This window comes from Centruroides vittatus, unplaced genomic scaffold (genome assembly GCF_030686945.1).
Source record: "Centruroides vittatus isolate TY-2023 unplaced genomic scaffold, ASM3068694v2 contig_799, whole genome shotgun sequence".
Taxonomy (NCBI): Eukaryota; Metazoa; Arthropoda; class Arachnida; order Scorpiones; family Buthidae; genus Centruroides; species Centruroides vittatus.
The window spans coordinates 2,899,650-2,925,258 of NW_027122516.1; the positions used below are offsets into that span (position 1 = coordinate 2,899,650).

Genomic DNA, 25,609 nt, shown 5'->3' on the forward strand with positions numbered 1-25,609 from the left:
CCCAGGGCAACCTTTGATCGACAAACAAGAAACAACATCGACGCTCAGGACGTCAAAACAACCAATTGTTTTAAGGAAAACTATTGTTTTTCCTAGTGTAAGTTTCTTTCATGTTAAAATAAATGGTTTTTGTAAGATACTTGTCATCTTTGTCTCCACCGCCACTACCCAAATACGAAAGGACCTAAACCATTTCTGATGCGCAATTAACTGATTGCCCTTAAAAGTTGGCTACTTACAGAAATATCGAAGGGACACCTGCGACGGAAAGCTTTGGACATTTTCTACTTTGCGATCCTTGACCGAGAAGGAGCATCTCCCCGCAATTTTGTAAGCTGCCAGTTTACAAACTTTAATAAATGGGTTATAATTGTAATGATGCCTGAGTCAGTGTGTGTCCACCACCACCCACATACCATTCTAAACCCCTCATACATCTCGACTTGAGTCTAACTATACTCCTTCCCCAGTTGACAATCCTTACACTATGAATGTATATCTCATAGCCATTTCTAAGTTCTAATCTTGAATTTATTAAAGAATTTTTTAATTTTTTTGAGGGAAAGGTGGGTTGCATTTTTCTATTACCAAATTATTTATTTTTTGCTTTCTTTAGTAATTTACTTGTGCATTTTTATCCTCTTAATGCTCTGTTATAATTGCTCTTTCATCTAATTTACAATATACATTTATTATGTTTTTGCAAAGTTTCCAAAAACAAAATACACTAACCATGAATTAAAGGAATTATTATAAATTACTTTGTATTAATTATTAAAAATTGCAGATTTATAGTTTGAGTATAAGGCGATCGTTTGGTTATGTATCTATATATTATTGGGCTTCAGGTTGTTTAATATACATATAATTAAAGGAAATTGAAGACATTCTATTTACCTGGGAGTTGAGGTGTCACAGCTGTGTCAAAACTTACACTGACTTGTAAATGAATATAAAATGTAGGCCTACTCCTTGCAATTTTCTATTTTGAACACGCTTCATTTCAAGTTGTTAGTGTTATATGTTTGGATAAATTCGAGTTCCTTTGAAAAACGGAGAATTGTTAATTCTCCATTTTTACAACTGTTATGTATTTCTGTGTCCTCAACTGAATTTATTATTTACTAGTTTATTTATAATAAATTAAATACTAATTAGTAAATACCCATTAACCCAGAACAGCCATGGGTTAATATTTCCCATTAATATTCTGTAATTTAAATAATGAATTAAACTCCAGTCTCTAAATTCATAGACTTAAACTGCCAAAAGTACTTGAGAAAATGATAGCTGACACAAGTTTGTAAGCTCCAATAAAGCAGATTTTTAAGTTTGTCCTTCAAAGTTCACTTTTTTATTCTTTGTATGTGTAAAATCTGTATATAGACAATAACCATTATAACAATGTTATTACCATTATTAAAAGTACTTAAAGTAATCATTAATACTTAATATAAGAAATAGATTAAGTAATTTTTAATATCAGCTATAATAATTTAATTTATATAAAATGTTAAAATAATGAATTACTGTTTCCTTTCCATTTGCAACATCTTCAGAAAATGTTGCAGAAAAACATGCTGTGGACTTGTCCATATGAATTTGACCAAATTAATATACTTTGTTGAGAAATTTTGACATATATCTGTAAAATAAAAATATATAATTAATTTAAAAAACATCAAACATTTATATTTCACAAGTTATATGATATTCTAATTACAATAAATTTACAATTTAAATCTTAGAAACAAATTTAAATGATGCAATTAAATGTATTACTGCACTTTTATTTATAGCTTTTTCATTGCATTAAAATCACATACACACGTTTGTATTTATGTAAGAATATCTTTTATAAAAATTTTTATTCTCTATGCATTGTATCATCAATATGTATATTTTGAAAAAATAAAAACTTACAGGAAGTTTTTGTTTAATATTGTTGAACAAAAGCTTAAGAGATATTTACAAAAATAATTTATCATCTTGCTAAAAATTATACTTTAAAATATTTTCAACTAGAAAGAGGCCTTTATGAAAGAAAAATTGTATCAAAAGAAGAGAACATGGGCAAACGTAACTTCTTTAAGCAACATATATTGTCAGTGCCAGTCTATGGGCTGGCACTGGGTCTTACGAATATAAAAGGCCGGTCCTACTGGTGCCTCTGAAAATTTTCCTCTGCTCTCGTCTGCCTCTGGATGAGTGCAGTAAGAGTAGACCCAGACCATTCACAAATGTGGACCTCTGCCTCTTTCCAAATGTCATAAAAATATGTGAATAATATTAATAAAACAAATAAAGACAGATCTTTCAATTACTTATATCAAAAAGAATTTTAATTTATGATTTTTACATAAAAGACTAAATTATGGAGGTTTTTTGTATCTGGGATTTAGGCCAAATGACCCTGTTAACTAGAGTTGCCAACTTTCTTGTGCAAAAAAGGAAGACATTGCACAGACATTGTACATTGGAAGACATTTATAACAAAGTAGTTTGTTATAAATATTTGTTGATTAACTGTAAATTATAAGAAACATTAAATATATAAGAAATAGAATTTTAAACTCAATGTTAGAATTATTACCGACTGTTTCACAATGCCATTCGTGTCTGACTCTAATTAATAGTAGTGTCATTCTTTTTCTGTAAAGTGAGTGATAAGGACAAAACTACTATTCGATTACTTAATGCACCTTTAATAGTGGGAGTTACCACAGTAGCTAGTAAATCATCTTCATAAAACTAAAACCTTATAGCATACTAAAACTAATGAGTAGTTATTTATTGTGATATTGTCACAATGCTGAGCTGCAATTTTTCATCACAATTTTCTCAATTTTAATAGTGTCTTGCCTCAGTACATCATACTTTTCCTGTTAACAATAGAGTCATACCAGTCATCTAGCTAACTCCATTCAGGAGAAAATTTTTGAGTTGAAATAACGTGACTTCCTGTGCAAACCAGAAGTTCATATAAGTGCAAACTGGGACTGCCTGCTCCTAAGCTTTCCAATCTGATCTCAAGTTTCATCTATCTAACTGCATTCTCGAGATTAAGGAAGGATAGACAGATGGATGCCAGAGGGAATTTACAGGTCTACAATTTTTGAAATTACAGCTCAATCACATACAATTCAAGTATTAAGAAATATATCAACAGTTTCAAGAAAAGATGAAAATCCCTCACAACCCACTTTTTGAGACCTATTTATTTATGATACCTTGTAATGAAATATAATGGGGTAGTCAAAGTTATTTTGTGACAGTAATTACATGTGTGTATATTTAAGGTGACCAACTGTACTCATTTACTGAGTTTTGTACTCTTTTTTTGCAAACCGTACTCTTTTCAAATCCTGTACTCTGAACGTACTCATTTGTATAATTTTATACTCATTTGTATTTCTAAAACATTTTTTTAGATTATTTTATTTCAATTTTATTAATTAAATATTTAAAATTATTTTGACAGTGATTTGAATTTCACGCGCGCATATTGCTTGCCGTTTCCGGCACGTCAGAGGACAGGGCAAACACTAGACACGAGTTTGACACTGATTTGAATTTCGTGCGCACATATGGCTGCCGTTTCCGGCACAATTGAGAGGCCCGTATTATGTACCTGGAGAGATAGATAGATACTACAGACCTCTTTTTCTAACAACGTCAAAATTACATTTGTGAAAAGAGATGGATATATCTATCTCTCCAATATTTGTGTACGTAATCCCCAGGCTGATCTTTGATGTGCAGTATGTACGGCATGCTTGACAGTCTTGACGCATGCGTAGTATGTAAGGCAAAGTGTACTCTTTTTGAACAAAAAATAGTTGGTCACCTTAGTATATTTGATAAAGATGAATATATAACATAAATGCATTTTTTTTTAATCAATGAGACACTATTTACTTTTTGACTTTTTCAGATCAAGTTACAAAAAATTAAACATAAACTATTCATTTTGTCAATCCCTAAGTTTTCTATATCATTAGAAATAAGAAAAATGGCAGAAATAAAGGATATAATCATAATTTTTGATTCAATGACCATAATTTCAGAATAAAAAGTGAGATATGAAAAATCTCATGCAAGCTTACAGTAAGGTAGTCAACTTGATGCAACTCCTGCTTAAACAAAGCAGTCACGTGCCAATGCTCTGATGTAAGTGGAGGGCATACTTTAATTGTTACATAACTGGAGGAACCCATAAAAACATGGCATAACTTTTTGCCAATTTATGATAATATAAAAGCTTCATTTTGAGGGTAGGGATGGTTTTTATAAAAAATTGTAAATGCTAATAACAACTAAACATATCTTCTTACTCACTTACTGACAAACACCAAAAAACCTTTAAAATCCAGTAAACTTGTGTTATGGATTTTAAAGGTTTTTTGGTGTCTGCTAATAATGACTAAAATCGTCATTAAGTCTGACCCTACTGGAGATACACACGACCCTCTTTATCTCCCCACCCCCTCGACCTTTAACCACTAAAATTTAATAGCATCAATCCCCTAATAAACAAACCTCCCTGCAAAATTTCAGAAATTTTCGACAAAAAGCATAGACGTTATTAAGCTTCAAAGAGGGTGAACAAAATCAAGCCCAACGCTCAACTAACATCTGTACATACAAAAATTACCCCAAAAGTTTTTTGCATTTCTCATTGTTTCAAGGTGTCCTAAGTCCAAAAATGTAAAAATCTGGGGAGTCTTCTTTTGCCAAATTGTCATACTTTCCTTTTTATAACAGCTGGGAAAGTAATAACTTGATTAGTACGCACAAATAAATAATGTTCAACTTTAAAATATATATATATGACACCAAAAGTTCTAGGAATGCAATTTTTAATACTATAAAATATTTTTTGAGACTAAACTTGTATCATCATCAAATCACATTAAAAACTAATGTTGATTGAATATACATTAGGAACTACCCCATTAATCTAAGATTAGTTTTTAACGTGATCTGATGATAAGAAAAGTTTAGTTTTGAAAACGTTTTATAGTATTAAAAATTGGATTCCTAGAACTCTTTGTGTTTTATATAATATTTTTTGATGTTGATTGGGGCCAAGTTGGACAAAGAATGTTCAATTTTATCACATCATCTTCAGATTTTAATTAAAAACTTACATTTGAGAAAATGAAAGAAAGAACTTGAAGATTATTATTATTATGGTAAATTGATAAAGGTTTGTTGTTTATTTTATATAAAGTTATAAGTGAAAAACGAAAAAAAGAACAAATATTTTAGAAAGAAACAAGATCAATATCTAATATAGCATTTAACATAAAAGTCTCTAACAGCCGGAATGTAGATAAATTAAAAACTACATAACATGCATACAATCTTTCAGCAAATATGTATTTGCATTAAATACATATTTTTCTGGAAAACTACTACAAAAAGCCAAAAACATTCCATTCCGTATTTAATCTAAATACATATTTGTTGGAAGATTGTATGCATGTTATGTAGTTTTTAACTTACAGCATTCGATTTTACGAAATCAAAATATATTGTATTTAAATTTATATAATTAAATAGAGAATAGATAATGCTGGAACGTTATATTTAAAAAAGTTAATATATTATTTATAAATAAAATGAAATATAAATTTTCTATTTTAAATATTTGTCTTTTGGTTTTATCTAATTGCATTTTTATGCAAGGAAAAATCATTCCTTTAAATGTAAATAAATTATAAAGAAATATATATTAAATGGTATGATTAACACTAGATAAAGATTTATTTGATTCAACCGTACCGTTAACTTACAATTTGAGAATTTGTTAGAAAAATTGAAATGTTAATAAAAAAATTTTCCACTTGAGAAGAAATTGATAATTGTGTATCCACCTTTCTCTATACAATGATGTCACATCATTTCATTTTATAACCTTAATTTTAATCATATAAATTTTTATTTTAGTTATTTAGTTTCTATATTAGATCTTTCTTTTTTTTTCTTTTCTAAATCTATTGTTTAGTTTGAAAGTAAAGTATTTCTACACTTTTTACACTAATGATTCTTGTTATCATATTCTTTTTCTCAGCTTAGGTTTCTTATGATGAATGAATATTGAAAGCATTTGAACCTTTAAATTTACCTTTATATCACTCTATATGAAGAGCTTTCAATTTGTTTTGCAATTGTTTTGGCATTTTTAATAATCTTATTATGTATTTCTGTGAAAACATTAGTGTCTAGAAAGTTTAATGAAGTAGGCAGATAAGAAAGAATAAAATTTAACGATAAAAATTGCTAAAGATAATTCTTGAGAAGGAAGATCGGAGAATTCCAAAAATTTTTAATGTTTTTTTTTATGATTACGATAGAAAATTTTCTAATGAAATGCTAATAATCTCACAATTTTGATATTTCTGTCTATAAATTATAACTAAAATTATTTGTTTATTATTCTGAAAAATACAGAAATTAGTTTTTGTGCAAAGCATTTACACAAAAAGTAAAACATGAACATATCTATTTACTTACAATTATAATTTAACTTATTACAGTTGTAATTTGTATTAAATAGGAAATTATTTAATTTGATCTATTAATTAATATTTCATTAATTACCATCTCTGTTAACTCATTAAAAACCATTATTTTTTCTTGCTAATGAATACCGCTATAATATCATTAAATGAAATATTTTCATTTCATTACTCCTAACTAATATATAAATAAAAATTGACCTAATCAAATTATTTAAACTATTTTATTTATTTTTTGGTTCAAAACTTGGATGAAAAATCAATACGCAAAGAAGGAGTGGAATAAAAGATCATTCTTCCGTAATATTTCTATAGGGATTCACATAATTCTTTTATTTATATAATATGATATAATAAGTAACGTAATTCAAAGTGTGAACGGGCAGGAATAACTTTTAATAAAAATATTCTAGCTTCATAAGAGTATGTGAATGTGGAATTTTTGATTTTTTATTAGATAAATTTAAATGAACTAAAGTATTTAAGTATATTAAACCGAATAGTTACAGAAGAATCTCAATAATTTATTGTCAAGAGACACATTTCTGTTATAATAAATTGAGCAATTTTGACAAATATTACCAGCTCTTAACAGGTTTTTTTATTTTCAAATTAACATTTTAGCTTCCACGTACATTATCGGGCTATATAATGGTTATTGCTTTTAAGTTAATGAGTTAAACCTGCAGAATACATATATTGATAAACAGCAATGACTTAAATAGAATTTTAAAATAGATTTAAAAAAATTCCTTCTAAACTGTTGGTTAATTTTGAGAAGTAGAAGAGAAGAAAGTTTGATTTGAAAAATAATTTAAAGTTTTGATTCACTAGAATTGTATAAAGTTATCTTTTTTAATTAAAAATAAAATATAATATGAAAATATTTTAAAATATTAAAACAAGTCATATAAATGAGACCACTTCTATAGAAATGTTAGCTATCAATTTTATGTTCAGTTTTGTAATGAATGAAATTATTTTGTTAGTAGATCTGGTAGCAGAAGCCATACCAATTTAACCCTGTCGCAGGCTCTGATTCCCTCCCTTCCTCTTTCATCTGTTTATGTAAAGGAAGGAAATACAAGACAGAAGACAAAGAAAGAAAACTATACTGTAATTTTTACAAGGATGATTGGCAACAATCCCTTAGAAAAACAAAAAAAACAAATATTCCTATGCTGTTTTAGTTTTTAATGTAAATAATATGTTAGAAGAAATATATTTTTATTTTACTTAACAATCAATCTTTTGTGTATCATGTCATCGGTAAAATTGCAGCTCTGAGTGAGGCAGTTGGGACCTTATCAGTGCTGTAGACCATGCCCATAAGAAAACAAAAGTCAAAAAGGAACTGGTGGTCTATGTGTATATTATAGTAAAATGTACTTTGCAAAATATAGCTCCTCAAAATCAAACTTATAGGCAATAGGCTTAACAGCATGCACAGTGCAATTTTAATCACATCCCACAAGTAGATGGTGAAATGGTGTTTCTCGTGTTTTATGAGATTTTAGCTGTCTAATAAAGTGGAAAACGGTTGATTTTTAGCATTATTTTGTGAAAAAAGTGTTAAATATATCACTGTTGCAAGTTATGTGTTCACAGATATTTGTAAGGTATCCTACTCACTAAGTATAAAATCATACACGACTACTTTGGTCCATTTCAAAGTCATATCAAACCAAAAAGTGGTGGACTTGGTAGAGACGCCACATCATAGCTGTTTATTTGTTAGAAAAAATAATACAAAGGTTATATAACACAAATCATTGCTACATATGCAATGACTGGAGGTACATGATATGTAATCAACACATGGGTAATGACAGGAGAGAAATTTAACAAACAGCTTCAGATTTTTTCACTTTTAAATTTTACCCTATTTTTGAGTCTCTTCAAAATTCCAGATATACTACCAAAAATAAGCTTATCTCACAAAGAATCACATGTAAACCATTGGTTCTTTTGACTTTTTTTTTACTCTTATGGACATGATCTACAGTTAGTGTTGCCACCTTTACAAAATTGCTGACCCAGACCAAAGTCCTAGAATATATTCTAGGACCCTGGACCCGGACCGCAGGTCAGGTTTGTTCGAACAGAAGTTCCTGATGCATGCGCAATGTCATTTTACAATGCGAAGAATAACGTGCATGCCGGTTCTAAATCAGTTACAGTTAGGGACTAGGGACTTGTGTAGGAATCAGTGCCGTAACTAGCCATTCCTGTGCCCTGTGCAAGAAATTGCATTTAGGCCCCTTAACTAATTAGGTTTGGGAAATTAATAAAACAAATACATGCGTTTTGGGCCCCCCTTTCAAGTGGACCCTGTGTGGGTGCACCTGTTGCACCTGCCTAGTTACGGCACTGGTAGGAGTAACGTATGTAACCAAAATTAAGAAAGAAAGAACAGATAATTTAGCTCCACAAAAGACGTGTACAGACGTACAAGCAAAATAAATAAATAAATAAAAGAAAAAAAAAGGTTGAGAGGGAGGTTGCGAGTCACATGTCCACATAAACAGAATAACATGGCGGAATGGAAGATGAGTTTCAGTGAGTGTGAGGTCTTTCGCTGTTCAAATGGTGTAAATTTATAAAAAATATTTGCAATAACTTTGTTTCATCGTAATTTCACAATTTCTACAAAATTCCCGGACAAAATTAATAGTTCACCCGGACAGTGAGTCAATTCCCGGACTGTCCGGGTGAAAACCGGATGGTTGGTAACACTATCTACAGTTCTGATAAGATCGTAACTGTCTCATTCAGATCTTCAATTTTACCATTTCATCTAAATACAGTATATCAGTGCAAATCTGTCAATTGAAATTAAAAAAACTAATCATTTTAAAATTTATTTTTTAGAAATAGTAATAAAATTTTTAAAATACTTATCTGCAAATTATAGACTAAATCTTTTAATTGAATGGCTAAGTTTTGATTATGTTATATCTTTCAATTATTCTCAAACCAGAACATAAACATAAAGAAATCAAAACAGATATTCATCAGCAATTAATTTTTTTTAAAAACAAATGCTTTCATATATTTTAATCGACAAGTTTTAAAAGCCATTGGGTTTTATACATTCTAAGTCAAACAACGAATTAAAAAAAAAAACAAAACAACACTAAATGGTGATGAGCATGATGTGATCCACACATAGTGTTTAGAATAGCGAGGTTGAGGCCGAAGTTTTAAACGCAAAAACGTGTATGTCGACATTCGGTGCCGCTTTCCTGTAAGCCTAGAAGTTTGACAATGGCATTTGGAAAGTCAGTGGAATCATGCTTGACATTCCAAACGCCATTGTCAAACTTCTAGGCTTTCAGGAAAGCGGCACCGAACGTCCGACATACACGTTTTTGCGTTTAAAACTTCGGCCTCAATCTCGCTAATATTTTTTAAATTCACTGTTTGATAAAATGAAGACAGACAGACAGAACTTAGGACTTAAAATCTAATGTGAATGAAAACATGTTTTTATAATAAATTAATTATTGATGAATATAGATTTTGACTTCAAGTTTTGATTATTTAATCAGTTAAAAATATTATTGATAAGATTTCGAGTGAACTAAAACATTTTATATTTAAATAAAGCTTTTTGCACCGTCCATTATCTGAAATGATAGACTTTTCTTGAGTTCAAGTTTTTTTTTCTAGAATAAGAAGTTGCATTCAGATAAAAATATGCACTATAAATACTTTAATTTATAGTGTATTTTTCATTCTTCACTAGTCCAACATCAGAAAAAAAAAATCATCACTTTACAATAGAATTTAAATGTTAAACATTTAAATATTTTAAAATATTTACATATTTCATTTGTTAATATTGAAATTTTTTAGAATTGTTAACTTCATATTTGAAAAATCCAACAAAAACACAAAAGTAGCTTATTTTCATATTTTATTGAATTCAAAAATCAACAAAAAAACTACAATTTTTTGGCTTTATACAGTGTATTTTAAATAAAGAAATTAGAAACTAAAATTTAAAATATAATCGATTTCATTATTTATCTAAGCTTCTTTTAAAACTAATATTTAAGATGTAAAAAAACTTAATAAAGAAATCCATTATACTAAGAAGTTTCATTAAGTTGTATTATTTATTATCTGTAATATTACTTGTTTATTCATTTAAAATTGATCTGTAAAATTTTATATGTTATATTATTCAACATAACTAGTAAACAATGACTCTATGTCTATATTAACTCATACGACACTAAATTTTATTCAAGGAGTCCACAAAAGTTTTACTTCTAACATGTTTTTGAGGAATTCCTCCCATCTTCAGTAGACCATACAACGCACCACAAAGCAGTGGTACATTATCCTATGGGCAAAAAAGGGCAATTGACTGGGGACCCCAAACCAATTGTTTATAAACTCATTATTGTAGTAAGATTATCGAAATTTAAATATGGCACCATATCAGGGGACCGTAGATAGTTGGTATGGTGCAGGTACAGCACAGAACTTAGCCATCAAGGTCATGTTAATAAGAAAAGGAAAGAGGATACCAGAGGATTCTCCAAAGAAAACTGTCTGAAGTCAACGCTGTGCACGAGGCCACCTAATTCAGATTTTTCTGGGCCCCATGAAGCTATAACACACCACTGAAGCTATAACACAAAACAATGGCTACAAATACAAATTCTCAAGATTTTAATTGTTTCAAACACTTTAAAAGTGTTAGAAAAACTGATTTCTACTGAAGATGGGAAGAATGCCTCCCAAAAACGTTTCAGATATAAAAAACTTTATTAGTGGACTCCTTGAGTAAGATTTCGTATTGTGTGCCTATATATTATATTTGTTGTTTTTAAATTTTTTAATAAATTTAATTATTTTTATAAAATATATTACTGAAATTTAAAGTTAAAGTATTATATCATCTTTAACATATTTTATAAAATTACTACATGTCAATTTTTAAATTAATTTACTTATTTACTCCTTTCATTTATTCAAATACTTATTTTAAAATTATGAAAAGAGCAGTTGAAAGTCTTCATATTTTAAATTAAAAGATATGTTAACTATGTTTAAAAGTTCTGAGCATATTTCTGTTAGAAACCTTCGTTTTTATAATTCTAAAAATTGTAAAAAGATTTTTAACTATAAAACTAAAAAGTATAATCTTAAGCAAAGGTTTTTAAGTAGTAGCTTCTCATTACTTGAATAAAAAAAAAAAAAAAAAGCCATTAGAAACTGCTAAATTAAAAATAAACCAAAATAATATGATTGTAAATACAAAAGTATAATGATTTTTAATACAATTGTCTTAAAATAATACATTTTTAAAATGACATTTATATTTGTAGATGAATTAGTTACATGATAAAGTACTGTACTATTAAAAATATTCTGTATCATTATGGTCTGAGTTGATCTTTGAATTCAAAAGGTCAAATTTGGCATGAACTAATTACATCTTAAATAAATATCTTGAAAAAACTTTATTTTTTTGTGTTATATTATTTTTTGTGTTATATTATGTTGAATAATATAACATATAAAATTTTACAGATCAATTTAAAAACTATATTATTTTACATTCAGTATTATTAAGCTATCCAATCTCCAAAGAGTAATTCTGAGAGAGTTTTTCCATGCCAGGAGTAAAAAAATTATAGGATATTTGACATTTTTTTTTTACTCTTAGCAATATCAAAATGCTGTAGCCTATTCTTTAGTCAGTTTTAATATATAACTCAAAAGTCAATCATCTTGTTGAATAAATACAGGAAGAATAGACCTAGATTCAAAAGTAAAGAATTTTAAGATGTTTGCTAAATTTTGAAAATCTCCTGAATCCAAAAGATTTGACAACCCTAAATATTATGCAACTGATAGATGTTTAAACTCACCAGGACATACTAATTTAAATTTCTTATGGGACTTAAACAGAATCCGTTCAAAAAAAGTCGAATCCACTTTTCATTTCTTATTGGCTAAATTTCTGTTATTAAGATTTAAGATGTCTAAATATCTTATATTTTTTATTACTGATTACTGATAATTGAAGAATAGTTGATTATAACATTAGAAGGGATTTTGATTTGATATTTTGTTATACATCTGATATACTTGCATTAACAAATGAGCATCATTTCCATATTTCTAGAGATATTATATATATTAATAAAAACCTTAAAAATTAGATATAACAGGAGTAAAACTATAATTAAAAAGCAAATTAAATAAAAATTACAATTTCTTATTTAGTTGTTTGTCTACAAAATAATGAATAACTCGCTTCTTTAATTATTTTAGTTATATACAAAACTCAAACTAATAGTCTTTTGCCTTTTCACTATTTTTATCATTTAACTTTACAATAAATCTTTTAAAAATAATTTTAAAGATATATTAATATTATATATAAAATATTTTATTCTGTAATAAATATTATGATAGATAGAATAAAGTTTTGATTTAAAAAATTAAATAAATATAAATATAAACTGTTTAATTACTATAACTTCTATGATATACCATATTTTTTGCCTCATAAGACACGCTGCTGTATTGATGCACCACATTTTTTATGTCAATTTATTGGCAAAAAATTATTATTAACAGTATAAGATGCATTCAGCTTCTAGGACACATCTTAATTTTCAGGTAAATTTTAGGTACAAAAAATTGCATCTTATAAGTAAAAAATACAATAATTAATTTAATAAATTCAGTTCTGTAAAGTATGTGAAGCAGAATTATTTGTTAAAAATGTAGCAAATTTAGGGTGCATCATTTTAACAAATCATTTTTGTCGATGATGATTTCATATTTCTTTAATCTACTGATAAAATTTTCTATAATTATATACTAATTTCAATAACTTTGTTAGAGTATATTGACTTTTCTTAACCATATGCATTCTTAAAGAAATAATGCTTTAATCTTTTAAAGTAGTTATGAAAGTTTACTTATTTATAAATCTCCTAAATAATATTTCAAAAGAAATCAGTTTTCTAAATTGGAACATTTTCAGATTCAAAGTGCAGTTCTAATAATTTTATATATAAAAAATGTGTACTGTAAATAAAATATCAAATCTGAAAACATTCGAAATAGCATTTATTTTGTACTATTTTATAAAAATTTATATTGAACTTTTTACATTATTTTAAAACACAAAAGCTTAGTATCATAGAAATAAAAGCTTTGAAGGCTAAAGTCAGTTCTGAAGTAACTCCCATTCTAAATGATGGAGATTCCAACCTTTTTTTTGCTTATAGACCTTTTCTTTCCAAAATTATATTTAATTCACTGGCTTTTCCTACATTGACACAGAGAAAATAGGATAGAATAAAATAAATAAATAGGAATTAATAATAATAATAATAATTATTATACTTTTTCATTAAACATAAATCAAAATTCAAAATTGTCTGTTTACTTAATTGATATAGCTTTAAATTTTAGTAATTATTATATATTATCTTTATATTTAAAAACAATAAATTCATCCACTGACCCAAATGACTCCTAGTAATTTATTAAACACCCAAAATAAATTGATTGACCCAACAGGAGTCACTAGCAACCAAGTTGGAAACAACTGATTAGCTGATTCCCATCTACAAATGAAAGTAGCTTTAACTCTGCCTAATGTTTATTATTATTATTATTATTATTATTATCTGATATAGTTAAATATAAAAAGAGAAAATAGCATACACGATATTTATAGCACATAATGAAAACACTCTTATTATCACCTTGGATCAATAATTTACAAGGACCTATTGAATTATCTCTCTGAATTGGAATGATGTTTTATGTACTGTACATGATATATTCAATATATGCAAAATCCAATGATAAAAATTATTAAATTTTTTTTAATTTAGATAAAATTAAGTTTATTAGAATAATTCTGTTTTTTATTTTTATTGCTTGGAATATTATCTGTAAAAAATTAATATTAAAGATGGGAATTGCTAGTTAGATGGTGATGAGCTGACTCAGTTCTGTATCATTAAATTCAGCTGATGTTGCTGCAATTTATTTATTTTTGGGGGGTTTTGGGTTTGTTTAAAAAAAAAACAGTAAAACCAACTCAGTGACTTTACTGTTATTTTTATTTTTATAATAAAATAAGCTTGCAACATAAGAAATCTATTAACTTTTCTATTAAATATTATCTACAGTTAAATATAATTAATATAATTATCTCATATAATAAAATCCTTAGAAGAAATTTAGCAATATATCTTATATTTCTCATTAATAAAAAAGATCTTATGCATTCAATTGTTTAAAAAAATAAAATATAAAATGTTTTTACATTAAATAATTAATTTAATTTTAAATGGTTTAATTAGAAATTAATTTATTTGCATTATTAATAAACCTTGTTTTCTAGTATTAAAATTAAATTATGCTATTATATTCTATATACAAATGTATTTAATATTTGTAACTTATAAAGATACAAATATTAAATATTATATTATGTATTATAATAATATTAAATATATTAATTTAATTATAAGTATTAATATTACAAATATGTAAAAACATATTGAACAGTTATAACAAGTTAATAAACTAGATAATTTGAATTTTTTTTCTTTTTTAATATTTTAAAAAATCAAATTATATTATTAATATCAAAAAATCTTTAAAATAATGTTTTAAATTATAATAAAAATTTTTCAAAATGTTTTCATCAATTGATAAGACTTAAACATTCTCATATCTTGATCTAAATTGACGTGAAAATGTGTATTTGAATCCTTAAAACTATCTTGAAAATTTTGTTTCCAATTATAATTACTTATTAAAACATCTATTGAACACAGATGATGGAATGAATAGTCTAATCTTTTAAATATATTTGTATATTTTTATCAATTAAAAAAATTAAATTAACCTTATTTAGCATATACAATATTAGTTTATACATTTTTGCAATATTTAAATGTTTTCGTCAAGGCGGTTGCCGACAGGTAATTTTTGATAGCGTACCAAGAAAAATCGGCTTAACTTTTTAAAATAAAGCAATTAATGATTAAAATCATTTTTCATATATCAATATAATATAATACTTATTTGAATGTAACCAATTTACTTTTGAATAGAATACTTTACATACATATTTTATTTTTAGATCGCAAAGATAAATAAATTTTCCTCGTTTCATTTAATTTAGTAAAAAGTATTTATTCAAAAAGTAACATTTTATAATTAAATTTATTGTAAATATTTTAAGAGCAACAGGAAGAATATATAATTTAAATGTCCTATAGATAAAAATGTAATCTACATTATACTATACACATTCATACAATTATCTAAATTATGGTTAAAAATTAAAGCTTACCTGAAAAATTCATACCAAAACTATCAACTCAAGTAGAAACAAAAGGTGTGATGTATGGATCTATAACCAATCATATCATACGTACATATATTAGTATATTTACACAATTCCTAACTTAAACATGGATATGATATTAAGTTATAACTTAGAAAAAATTATTTAAAAAGAAGCTAAATTTATACTGGAGAAAATAATCCAAATAGCCTATTCAAACTAATTACTGTGAATAAATTTTAAATAAATTTTTATAAAAACAACAAAAAAAATAATAATTTTTTATATATGAAAAATTGGTATTACAATTCATACATCACTAAAATCATTTTTTAAATAACACGATTCTCGTTAAGGTTTTATTTTAAGCATTAAAAACAAAATATATTTCTAATAATTGTAAATTAAATCGAATTATTTTTATGTATATAATTTAAAAAATTATTTTTATATTAAGGAAAGATTAATGGAATACAGTCAAACCGATACAGATTAGACTATCCCCCCAATATCAAGTTTAATACACCTAATTTAGGTTGGCTTCACTGCATAACGAAACTAACCATGCAGTGAAGTGGCATTTACAGTAATAAAATTTAAAATTATTTCGTAGATACGTACACTAAAATGATTCGAAGAGCTTCCCTGCTTTCGTCATCCGCCATGTTTGGTTCCATTGATCGATTCAATTAAAGCTCAGTAATTATTTATAAGATTAACTCGATACGACTTTTGAGTTCATTTCTTGTTTTTTGCGATTTAATCGATAAAATTTGATTTTATTTTTATACAAAAAAAAAAAAAATACTAAAAATACTGCCAAATATTTAATTCTTGAAGAGATATTTATTTGTTATTTGGTTGGAAATAACATTATTACAGAAATTTAAATATATTTGTAAATGTTTTATGATTTCGTGACGATGTCATGCGTTAATGTTGCATTGGTTATTTTTACTCCATTATTTTATTGCCTGTAATAATATTATTGCGGTTGACTGTATCGCGAAACGTACGCGATGAATATCTTTTCTATTTAAATCGTTTTATTTTAATGGAAGACAAGAAAATCATTAAAATATTGATTGATTTTCAGATATCTCATCAATGGTTTATTTACATTAAAAATTGATATAATTGAAATTATTATTTAAATAATAATAAATTTATGTAAATTATAATATCTAGAAATAAGTATAAAAATAAATACAATTTAAATTACTTTATTCAATTTTTTAATAGTAAAATTTGCTTTTAAATTTATATTCAAAGTTGTATCATGTTACTAATAATAACAATTTCTCTGTCTAATTATGAAAAATTGGATATGCTCTTGGAATATTTAATGTTTAAAATTCATTTAGCATTTAAAATTAATCGATTTAAAATATTTATGAGGTTTTATAAAGAGATTTTAAATATTTTTGTTTTAATGATTCATTTTAATGATTATAAATTTAAAATTTCCTATATATTTTTGAATTATGAGTCTAAATAATATGAGTTGTACGCCGTTTTTTTTGTAAACTAGGATAAAGTTATGCGCATTTTCTCCGATAGTTCATTATTAATTGTAATGGAAAAATAAGTTATCTTAAAGAATGATACTTAACGTCGTACTTTTTCTTATGGCGCATAAGGTTTTTGCATGTACTATCGAATAAATTAAATATTTATTTTTAAAAAATCAAAGATAGTGTATAGTATTATTTCAATTTGACGTCATTTCACATTTTCCCATTATAAAGAAAAGCACAGGAATGACGTCAAGTGACGTAAAAGTGTACACTGATCTAACTAAACCAATACACTTTGAATAAGGTAAATATACTATATTTCCTAGATTTAAAAAAAAAAAAAAAAAAAAAAAATAGCTATTAAATTTAGTTGTTTTAATTTAAACGAGTATTAGTGATCCACTTGTTTTAATTTAGGCATATATCTTGTATGCCAAGATGGGGCTTCACATATCTCTTATACAGAAGATTGTACTCGTTCAGGGTGCCTCGAGTTATGTGAGTAACAATACGAATGTGTTGAGAGTGTCACGTGTCATAAATTCGTACAGTGAATGGTCTCAATGAACGAGTTTGAATTACCACGTGATATTCTCAACACGTTCGTGTTGTAACTCATATAACTGGAGGCTAGACAAGAGTAAAAATTAAGGGATGGGTCTTTAATTTGTATAACGAAATGAACAATATACTGTATGAAAAGTGTTATTGATTTAATAATTATTTAAAACAAAGCTTAAAAGTATTTTAAAAATATATATAAATATTATTTTAAAAAACTGATAAAGCACCTGTTAGCAATAAAAACATCTTAGGGGCAGTCGTTTCCTATAGCTTCCTCTCTAGTCCCGTCCTTGCTGAGTTCTGAAAGGCTCTGCTTGTATGGATAACTTAAACAAGAGGAGAATAGGTATTGGATACGTGTCGTGAAGGAAAAAAGAATCAGTTTAAATTGCAAGCTTTAACTGGGTAAGTGTGTACAAGTTGTATGACGTATGCATAAATAATTGTTCGTTTAACATATAACAAAATGGTATTAGTAGTATTATCGGTATGTAGTTTTCTACTGTTGTTAAAATTTTATTTTAAAAAATCAAATTTTCCACTTCTCAATTAAAATAAAATATTAACATTTCAATACGTTTGCTTTTAGGGGAGGCAACAATGTGTTTTTATTATTTTATAATGGCTTGAAAATAACGTTTCTCGAAAAGTATCAGTCACTACATTGTCCAGCTTATGAAGTATATCGATACGGTATTAGTGATTCACATAAACCTAATTTTATTGTTTTAATATACAGTAGAAACTCGATTATCCGAAACAGAAAAAAAAACACGCTTAGCGTTTACATATCACAAAGTATAATACTGTACACAGAGAGCAAACTCTCCACGTAACTAGAAATCTCTACGTCATATGTCGATGGTAGCGCCGCGAAGTTAGGTCATATACGCAGTGGTGATATTCGAAATATTTAACAAGGGGTTCGCTAGCAGAAAATTTCTCCCTAACGTAACGGGCAATGGGTGAAGGCCGGGTAACGATAGTGTTTTAGAGCTGTCGACCTTTTTTTCTTTTAGGCAGAGGAATTTCTTACCGCGAAATGACGCTTCTAGAAATGGAAATAGACACGTGTCATCATCTCTCGAGATACATTATACATTTTCTTTCGCTGTCCATAGCCCGACACGTGTTCCACAGCCATCTTGTATTATCTCGCGCGCGTGGCATTCTGGGATCTCTCTTATGACTGGATCTACTTTCAAGAATTCTCTTGAATCGATCGCGATTAAACCTCGTTTCGGTCGAGAGGGATCGCACCAAGACATACTCCCTGACCTTGCTCACAATCTAGATTGAAATGCTCGGTACAAACGGGTTTTTTTTTTTTTTAACTCTTTCCGCCCTGTGGGCACTAAGAGGGCCTCTTTTGCAAGCCATTATGTCGGTTAGGCCCACAATGGGGCGACCGGGTGGTGAGGGACGAGGCCCGACATATCCGGACGAACCACCCCCCGAAAAATTCTTGGGGATTTTTCGACCCGTCGGGATTCGAGCCCGGGTCCCCCAGAGCGTCAGGCTGCCACCTTGACCGCTCGGCCATCCGGCCTTTGTACAAACGGGGTATAAGGCCCTAGTTTAGTAGTATTACAGAGTATAATACGCATATTTTAATATATTTAAAAAAAAAAACAAACCCACTGAGAAATGTTCCGTGTGTTTAACAAGGTTCAGGAAACTGAAAATTTTAACAACGGGTTCGGCCGAACCTGTGCGAACCCGCCGAATATCACCACTGCATATACGTAACATTATGTTAGATTTTGAATAAATTAATTTACCTTCGAATACAGCAATTGCATTACAGTGTTTACCGTTCATAAAACTAGTCCCTTCAGTGGTCACATTAGCAGGTTTCACTGTAGTTGTATATCAGATGATCAAGATCAACAATCAATTTTTTTGCATTCTGTAGTATAACGAAACATGTTTACAGTGAAACGCGAACACCCTATAACGAAACTCTGTTATAAAGGTGTCTGTCCAAATGGGGTTTTATACTGATGTATTTTAATCAATACCATAAAACTGGGTCTATCAGTAGCTGAGTAATACTACTGAATACTGATGATTGGTCGCGGATTCAGGCCTGACTAACCGGCTGGTTACGTGGGGTTTTCCTGGTTTTTCTTACGTGTCTAGCAATTAAATAGGAGCCAGTTTCCATTAGAAAGCCCTCGCGGGAGACACCCTCATGGCAGATCGCCTATATGTTGATCTGTTAACAGATTGAGTTCAGTTCCTGTAAGATAAAGATTAAAATACTTGCAAGCCAAAATTGTACGTAGAACTTCTCTTTCCGTCTGACTTTATCACCTTTCTACTTGAGATGAAAGGCTGCTTGCATAAGCTATAGCCGGATGGCCGAGCGGTAAAGGTGGCAGCCTACCGCTCTGGGGGACCCGGGATCGAATCCGAACGGGTCGAATAATCCCCAGGAATTTTTCGGGGGGGTGGTCCGTTCGGATATGTCGGGCCCCGTCCCTCACCACCCGGTCGCCCCAGTGTGGGCCTGGCCGAACCCATAATGGGCCTACTAAAAGAGGCCCTCTTAGTGCCCACAGGGCGGAAAGAGTTAGAAAAAAAAAAAAAAAAAAAAAGCTATAGCTCTTTGGGTGTAATGGAGTAATATAGCTTATAGTTTACAATGAGATACATCTACGATCAATATTGCAGAATAAAGCTCTTTATACAGAAGATTGTAGCTTATGTATTTTTTTCACTATAATGACTGTTATGGTGAATTTTTTTTTATCTTGACCGCCTCTTCAGATTTGACAAAATTAATCCAGAAACTGCAGAAAAAATTCTCTTTGCTATAGTACTAAGCACGATCAAAGAACCTGTAACTGCATCTCTAATTCTTCCATTTGCGTTTTCTGGCAACAAGTTTATAACAGTATTAATAAACGAAATAAGATACACAATATTTGTATCTATAAATATAACTTCACATTATGCATTAATATAATTAATAAATTATTTAAATATCTAAAACATAACGTTGATGTATGATATCAATAAATCAGCAGGATCGATCCACCAATCAGAGTGGACACTATTGCGATGTTGAGTGGGAATTGCAAATATTCCTCCCGACTCGATAGTCCGGATAATAATTTAGAATGTTTAGACAGTTTAGGCAGTTTAGGCTTAAATTTGGCTAACTAGAATAGAGTTATGATAATCCGACTTAATTCTTTCCGCCCTGTGGGCACTAAGAAGGCCTTTTTTAGAAAGCCCATTAAGGGTTCGGCCAGGTGGTGAGGGACGGGGCCCGGCATATCCTGATGGACCACTCCGAAAAATTCCAGGAAATTTTTCGACCCGTTTGGATTCGTTTGAAAGGCCCGAAATCGAATCCGGACGGTGGAAAAACTTCAAGAATTTTTCGGAAATATTCTGTCCGAATATATTTGACCTCGCTATCGTGAGTCAGACCTAACCCATAATGGGCTTGCGATAAAAAGGTCCTCTTAATGCCCACGGCGAAAAGACGAAAAAAAAAATTCATTCCTAATATAATAGAAATAAGATTTTAAATTTTATCTAAATATTTAAAATAATATAAAATAAATAAATGTGAAAAATATATTAAAAAATATTACAAGAAAATCGATTCAATATCCGTAAATTCTTAATAGAAATAATTATAGCTGGCAACACTTCCGGTTTCCAACTTAAAAAGCGGAAGAGCTGGCAACGTGAATTTGTTTACGAAGCAACAGGAGCTATTTCCTTACTGTAAGTTCTAAAATAGTTTTTTTTTTTTTTTTTATAATCAAAGTTTCACATTTATTAATTTGAATACGATTTGCCCAATGAATAGACAAGTAGTTTAAAATGACATTAAGTCAATGATAAACACTCGGTTATTTTTATATATCAGACTATTTTGGCAAGTAAATAAGCAGGGAACAAAAATGTGGTAGGAGTTACTTTTAGGTAGATTCTTGTAAATATGCTGTAAATAAATAACCAAAAAGTTACTTTACTATAAACCTGAATGAGGAGTTTGGATCCTCCCCAAATTTTAGATCCCCTGGTACCTAAATGGTAATATTTTAGGGGCCAGACTCGTTTAGTGGATTCCACATTGACTTTGCATTGAAACGTATGGTGCTGCATGCCATCCCCAGGAATTTTTTGGGGGTTGTCCGTCTGGATATGTCGGGCCCCGTCCGTCGCTATCCGGCCGCCCCGATGTGGACCTGGCCGAACCCATAAAGGGTTTTCTAAAAGAGGCCCTCTTAGTGTCCACGGGGCAGAAAGAGCTAAAAAAAAAAAAAAGACCTAAGAGTCTGATGAAAAAAGAACAATGACAGTGGCTTCTCGGTAAGTAATTAATACTGCTAAGATTCTGAATGCAATCGAAAGCCAAATGGCATCGCTGTCCAGGCTCCTCGTCCAGAGCTGTGTTCAGTGTCACAGAATTCTTGCTGAGTCTGGTGGTGCTGCCGTGCCAAACTTGTTTCTAACCACATCTCGACTCCTCCACTGCTAGAATTTTAGCTAGTTTGGCCGGCTATGCTAACTTCTACTAGTGTCGTCATTGTTCTGCTGGTCGTATGATTTGCAAGATGGACTAAATATATTTTTTTTTATAATGGTCATGAAGTTGTTATAATTTATCATAGCTTAAAATTATGGTAAAATTATAATGATTACATCTTTTGCCATTTATGTATGTTCAATCTAATTTGCTAATTTGGCACACCATTTGAGGATACTTGAAACACTTCTTACCTTTGCCCTTCTAGCCAATTAGATTTCTTACTTAACATTCTGCGTTACTGAATGCAGTCCTGGAGTCTGGGTTGTGTTCAGTAACGACTGAAAGACTGCAGGGTGTCGACACGATGCAAAATGAATGTGGATTCAGCCAACCAGTCTGGTCCCATATTTTAAGATAGGAATGTACAGATTATCATCAAGATAAGTGAATTCTGTTTTAAAATATCATTTTTATGACAAATTAGGCATCTGTACATATTTTTAACACTAATATTAATTTAAAATAATCAAAACATTGGTTAAAATTGTTTCAAATGTTTGTTTAGGATAATTTAATTATATCATCTTCGGAGATGGGGAACTATTTGATTACTGTTTTCTGCTTTATTACAAATCAAGTCTAGTATTTAAGCTGTTAATCAACATGTACATTAGATAATATTGTCAGTTATTTAATATATTTATATCATAAATCTTTTTTATTGAATTTTATTGTTTAAATCTTATTGTAAGTTTTAGAGATCTGTAATTATGATGATGATGATGATGGTGTTTTAGCATTTCAGCTCAATGTCTTGGGACATATCATGAATACATCAACCAATGGTGTTTTATGAGGATTTTTCAAAATCTACTTTTTGCATTCTTCACCAACACTATGTTTGATGATGAATGCAAATGGTTGGCAATTTTTAAAAAAAATTTTTCAGAGTGACCCCTGAGAAGTAAAAGCAGCATTGTGTCAGTTACTATCAGAACCAGTGCCAGTTAAGGTGATATAAAAGGTTGACACCTTGGATAGCTCCTTAATTAGCATTGATTTGTGGCACTAGCCTAGGCAAGATTGGGTGAGCCAATATACTAACATTTAATACTTCACTGTTATCTTATTTATGTTTTTAATCAGAAACTTGTCTATGTTGAATGGATGATTACAAAAAATAAAATAAATCAACCAACAGTGAAAAAAATTAATGAATTAACTCTTACCAGTTGAAAGGAAATATAGGTATCGCTTGAAATTACTAGTCTTGTAACATTTTAAAAGTGCTGAACTCGCAATTTTCATTAAAACTCAACACTATCAAAACACAAAGAAACAGATCTTACAGAATTGAAATTGATTCAGCTGCAGTGACAAGAAAATGCTCAAAGATCCCAGTTGTCTACTGAAATTTGCAAAGGTCACACAGAGTCTGTGAGACCCCGTGTGACCTCTCATGATTTTTTTTCATCAACAAAATTCTGAAAAAATGGTGCTTTCCTAAGTTTACATCCTCATTTACGATGAGTTCTAAGTTTGCATCCTCTGAGATATTTTATAGCAAAGTGAAATCTGGTGTGTTAACTTTTTGACATTTTTATAATCAAATAACAAAAATTAAAAGTAAGATATGCATTTTTGTCAATCCACATGTGAGGTTAAGCGACCGGGGTGAGTGTTTTTGGATGGCGTTTTGCGGTCAGCCCTTCTGGGTGGGCGATGTAAGGCACACTGAGATAGGTTTCCCATTTACAATGTGTTTAATAACAGCGAAAAAGGATTCACAAAACTTACATAGGTGAGCCTCGATGGTGCACTATTAGTGTCTTTACTGATATATTCGTCGTACAGGCACTGTTTCAATCGTGGTTCTTCTCGGTACTGTATATCCGCATCTTTTGGAGATAGTCCTCAGTCTTCCGCCGGACTGTGGTTCTCACCACTATGGTTTTCACCGGACTGTGGCTTGCTCGTTGGGACGCTACCCCACAAGCCGGTTGTTCAGACACTGTCTCCAAAAGTCTTTCTTTCCTTCACTGTATCCAAACGTACGTCGTTTCTCGCACCTCACCACAATTGATGGGCGCACTACCGGTCGCTTGCACACCACTCCCTGGACTGTCTTCTGCCCGTTTCTTACTCGTACATCACCTTAACCCGATCTCCCTACACATTATCTTATTGGTTTCGTCTCGTCACCTGGGACAATCTGAAACTCACCGGAGGGTGCGGGAAAGGTCAGCCGCCAGTTTGAATTGGATCCCTCCTTGCTATCTCTGCTTCGACTGTGGACCCATTATTTCACTTGCTTTCTCCGCTTACACCTCTTTAAAGGAAACAACCTTCATTGTTCCTTCACGCGGTTTATTTTTCTTTTAACATCCAAAACTCGAACTTTAACGCATTCCGATGTCTCTCGCCTAGGGTGACGATTCGAACCTCGTTCGGGTCCCCACACACAAGTGTTTTATATTGTTAAAAACAGTAGAAATTACAAGGGAAAAAAGTGATAGTTTTTGATGAGATACTGATAAATTTGCAGTTTCAGAGTAAAAAATGAGATTTGAGAAATTCTATTCAAGCTAAGTAAAGTAGTCAACCCAAAGCAACTCCCAACTTAAAGCTATCTTGTCTTAATATGGTGCTAGCACTAGAGGAACCTGTAAACACTTACAACAATGCATATCTATTATTTAGTACTAGTCCAAATATCTGGAAAGTTTGGTACTGGAAGTGGTGTGGATTTCTGGATTTTCCAGTTTTCTGGACACAGGCTAAATATATACTTAAAATATGTAATAAACAATGGAAAGTAAAAAATGAAATTGTGTTTAACACATTGTATGCCAGTTGGAACTGGAGTCATGCAACTAATATACTGAAAACCAAAACAAAGTGGCTGCAAAGCAAACTACTACTGTACTGCAACATGCCAAAATCAAAACTAGCTGGTTTCCCGGTAATTCTAGATTTCTGGATGTTGGATTGTTTGGTCGTTACTGTAGCATGTGTATAATAAATCTATATTATATCAATGTAATCATAAATTTTATTTACTCTTAGCAATTCCATTTGATGGAAAATAAACATTATGATTCGTATATTTTGTAAGATATGCAAAATTTTGCATCAATTTTTATTTCTTCATATCAGAAACTTT

The 25,609-nt window shown here is 29.6% G+C and overlaps 2 protein-coding genes across 6 annotated transcripts in view; one reads left to right on the forward strand and one right to left on the reverse strand.

Annotated features, from left to right (window-relative positions):
- LOC136981921 (rho GTPase-activating protein 26-like) overlaps positions 1–16,558 on the reverse strand; it is a 34,506-nt gene extending 17,948 nt beyond the window's left edge. Inside the window, exons 1-3 of one of the 2 annotated variants that reach the window (XM_067278309.1) lie at positions 16,492–16,549; positions 15,877–15,936; positions 1,531–1,645 (exon numbers count right to left, since the gene is read on the reverse strand). In XM_067278309.1, the coding sequence (XP_067134410.1) occupies positions 1,531–1,596 (66 nt within the window). In that variant the 5' untranslated portion in view covers positions 1,597–1,645; positions 15,877–15,936; positions 16,492–16,549. Of the gene's footprint in view, positions 1–1,530; positions 1,646–15,876; positions 15,937–16,491 lie in introns of both variants that reach the window. The other variant, XM_067278308.1, reaches the window with a different exon arrangement.
- Positions 1–25,609, forward strand: part of Noa36 (zinc finger protein 330 homolog Noa36) — a 192,143-nt gene that overhangs the window by 134,879 nt on the left and 31,655 nt on the right. The window contains exon 1 of one of the 4 annotated variants that reach the window (XM_067278374.1): positions 21,601–21,695. The exons of 1 other annotated variant lie outside the window; for it this stretch is intronic. The gene's annotated coding sequence lies outside the window, so the exon portion shown is untranslated. Of the gene's footprint in view, positions 1–21,600; positions 21,696–21,768; positions 21,897–23,435; positions 23,534–25,609 lie in introns of those variants that run through there. 2 more of the 4 variants (XM_067278377.1, XM_067278375.1) reach the window with 2 other exon arrangements.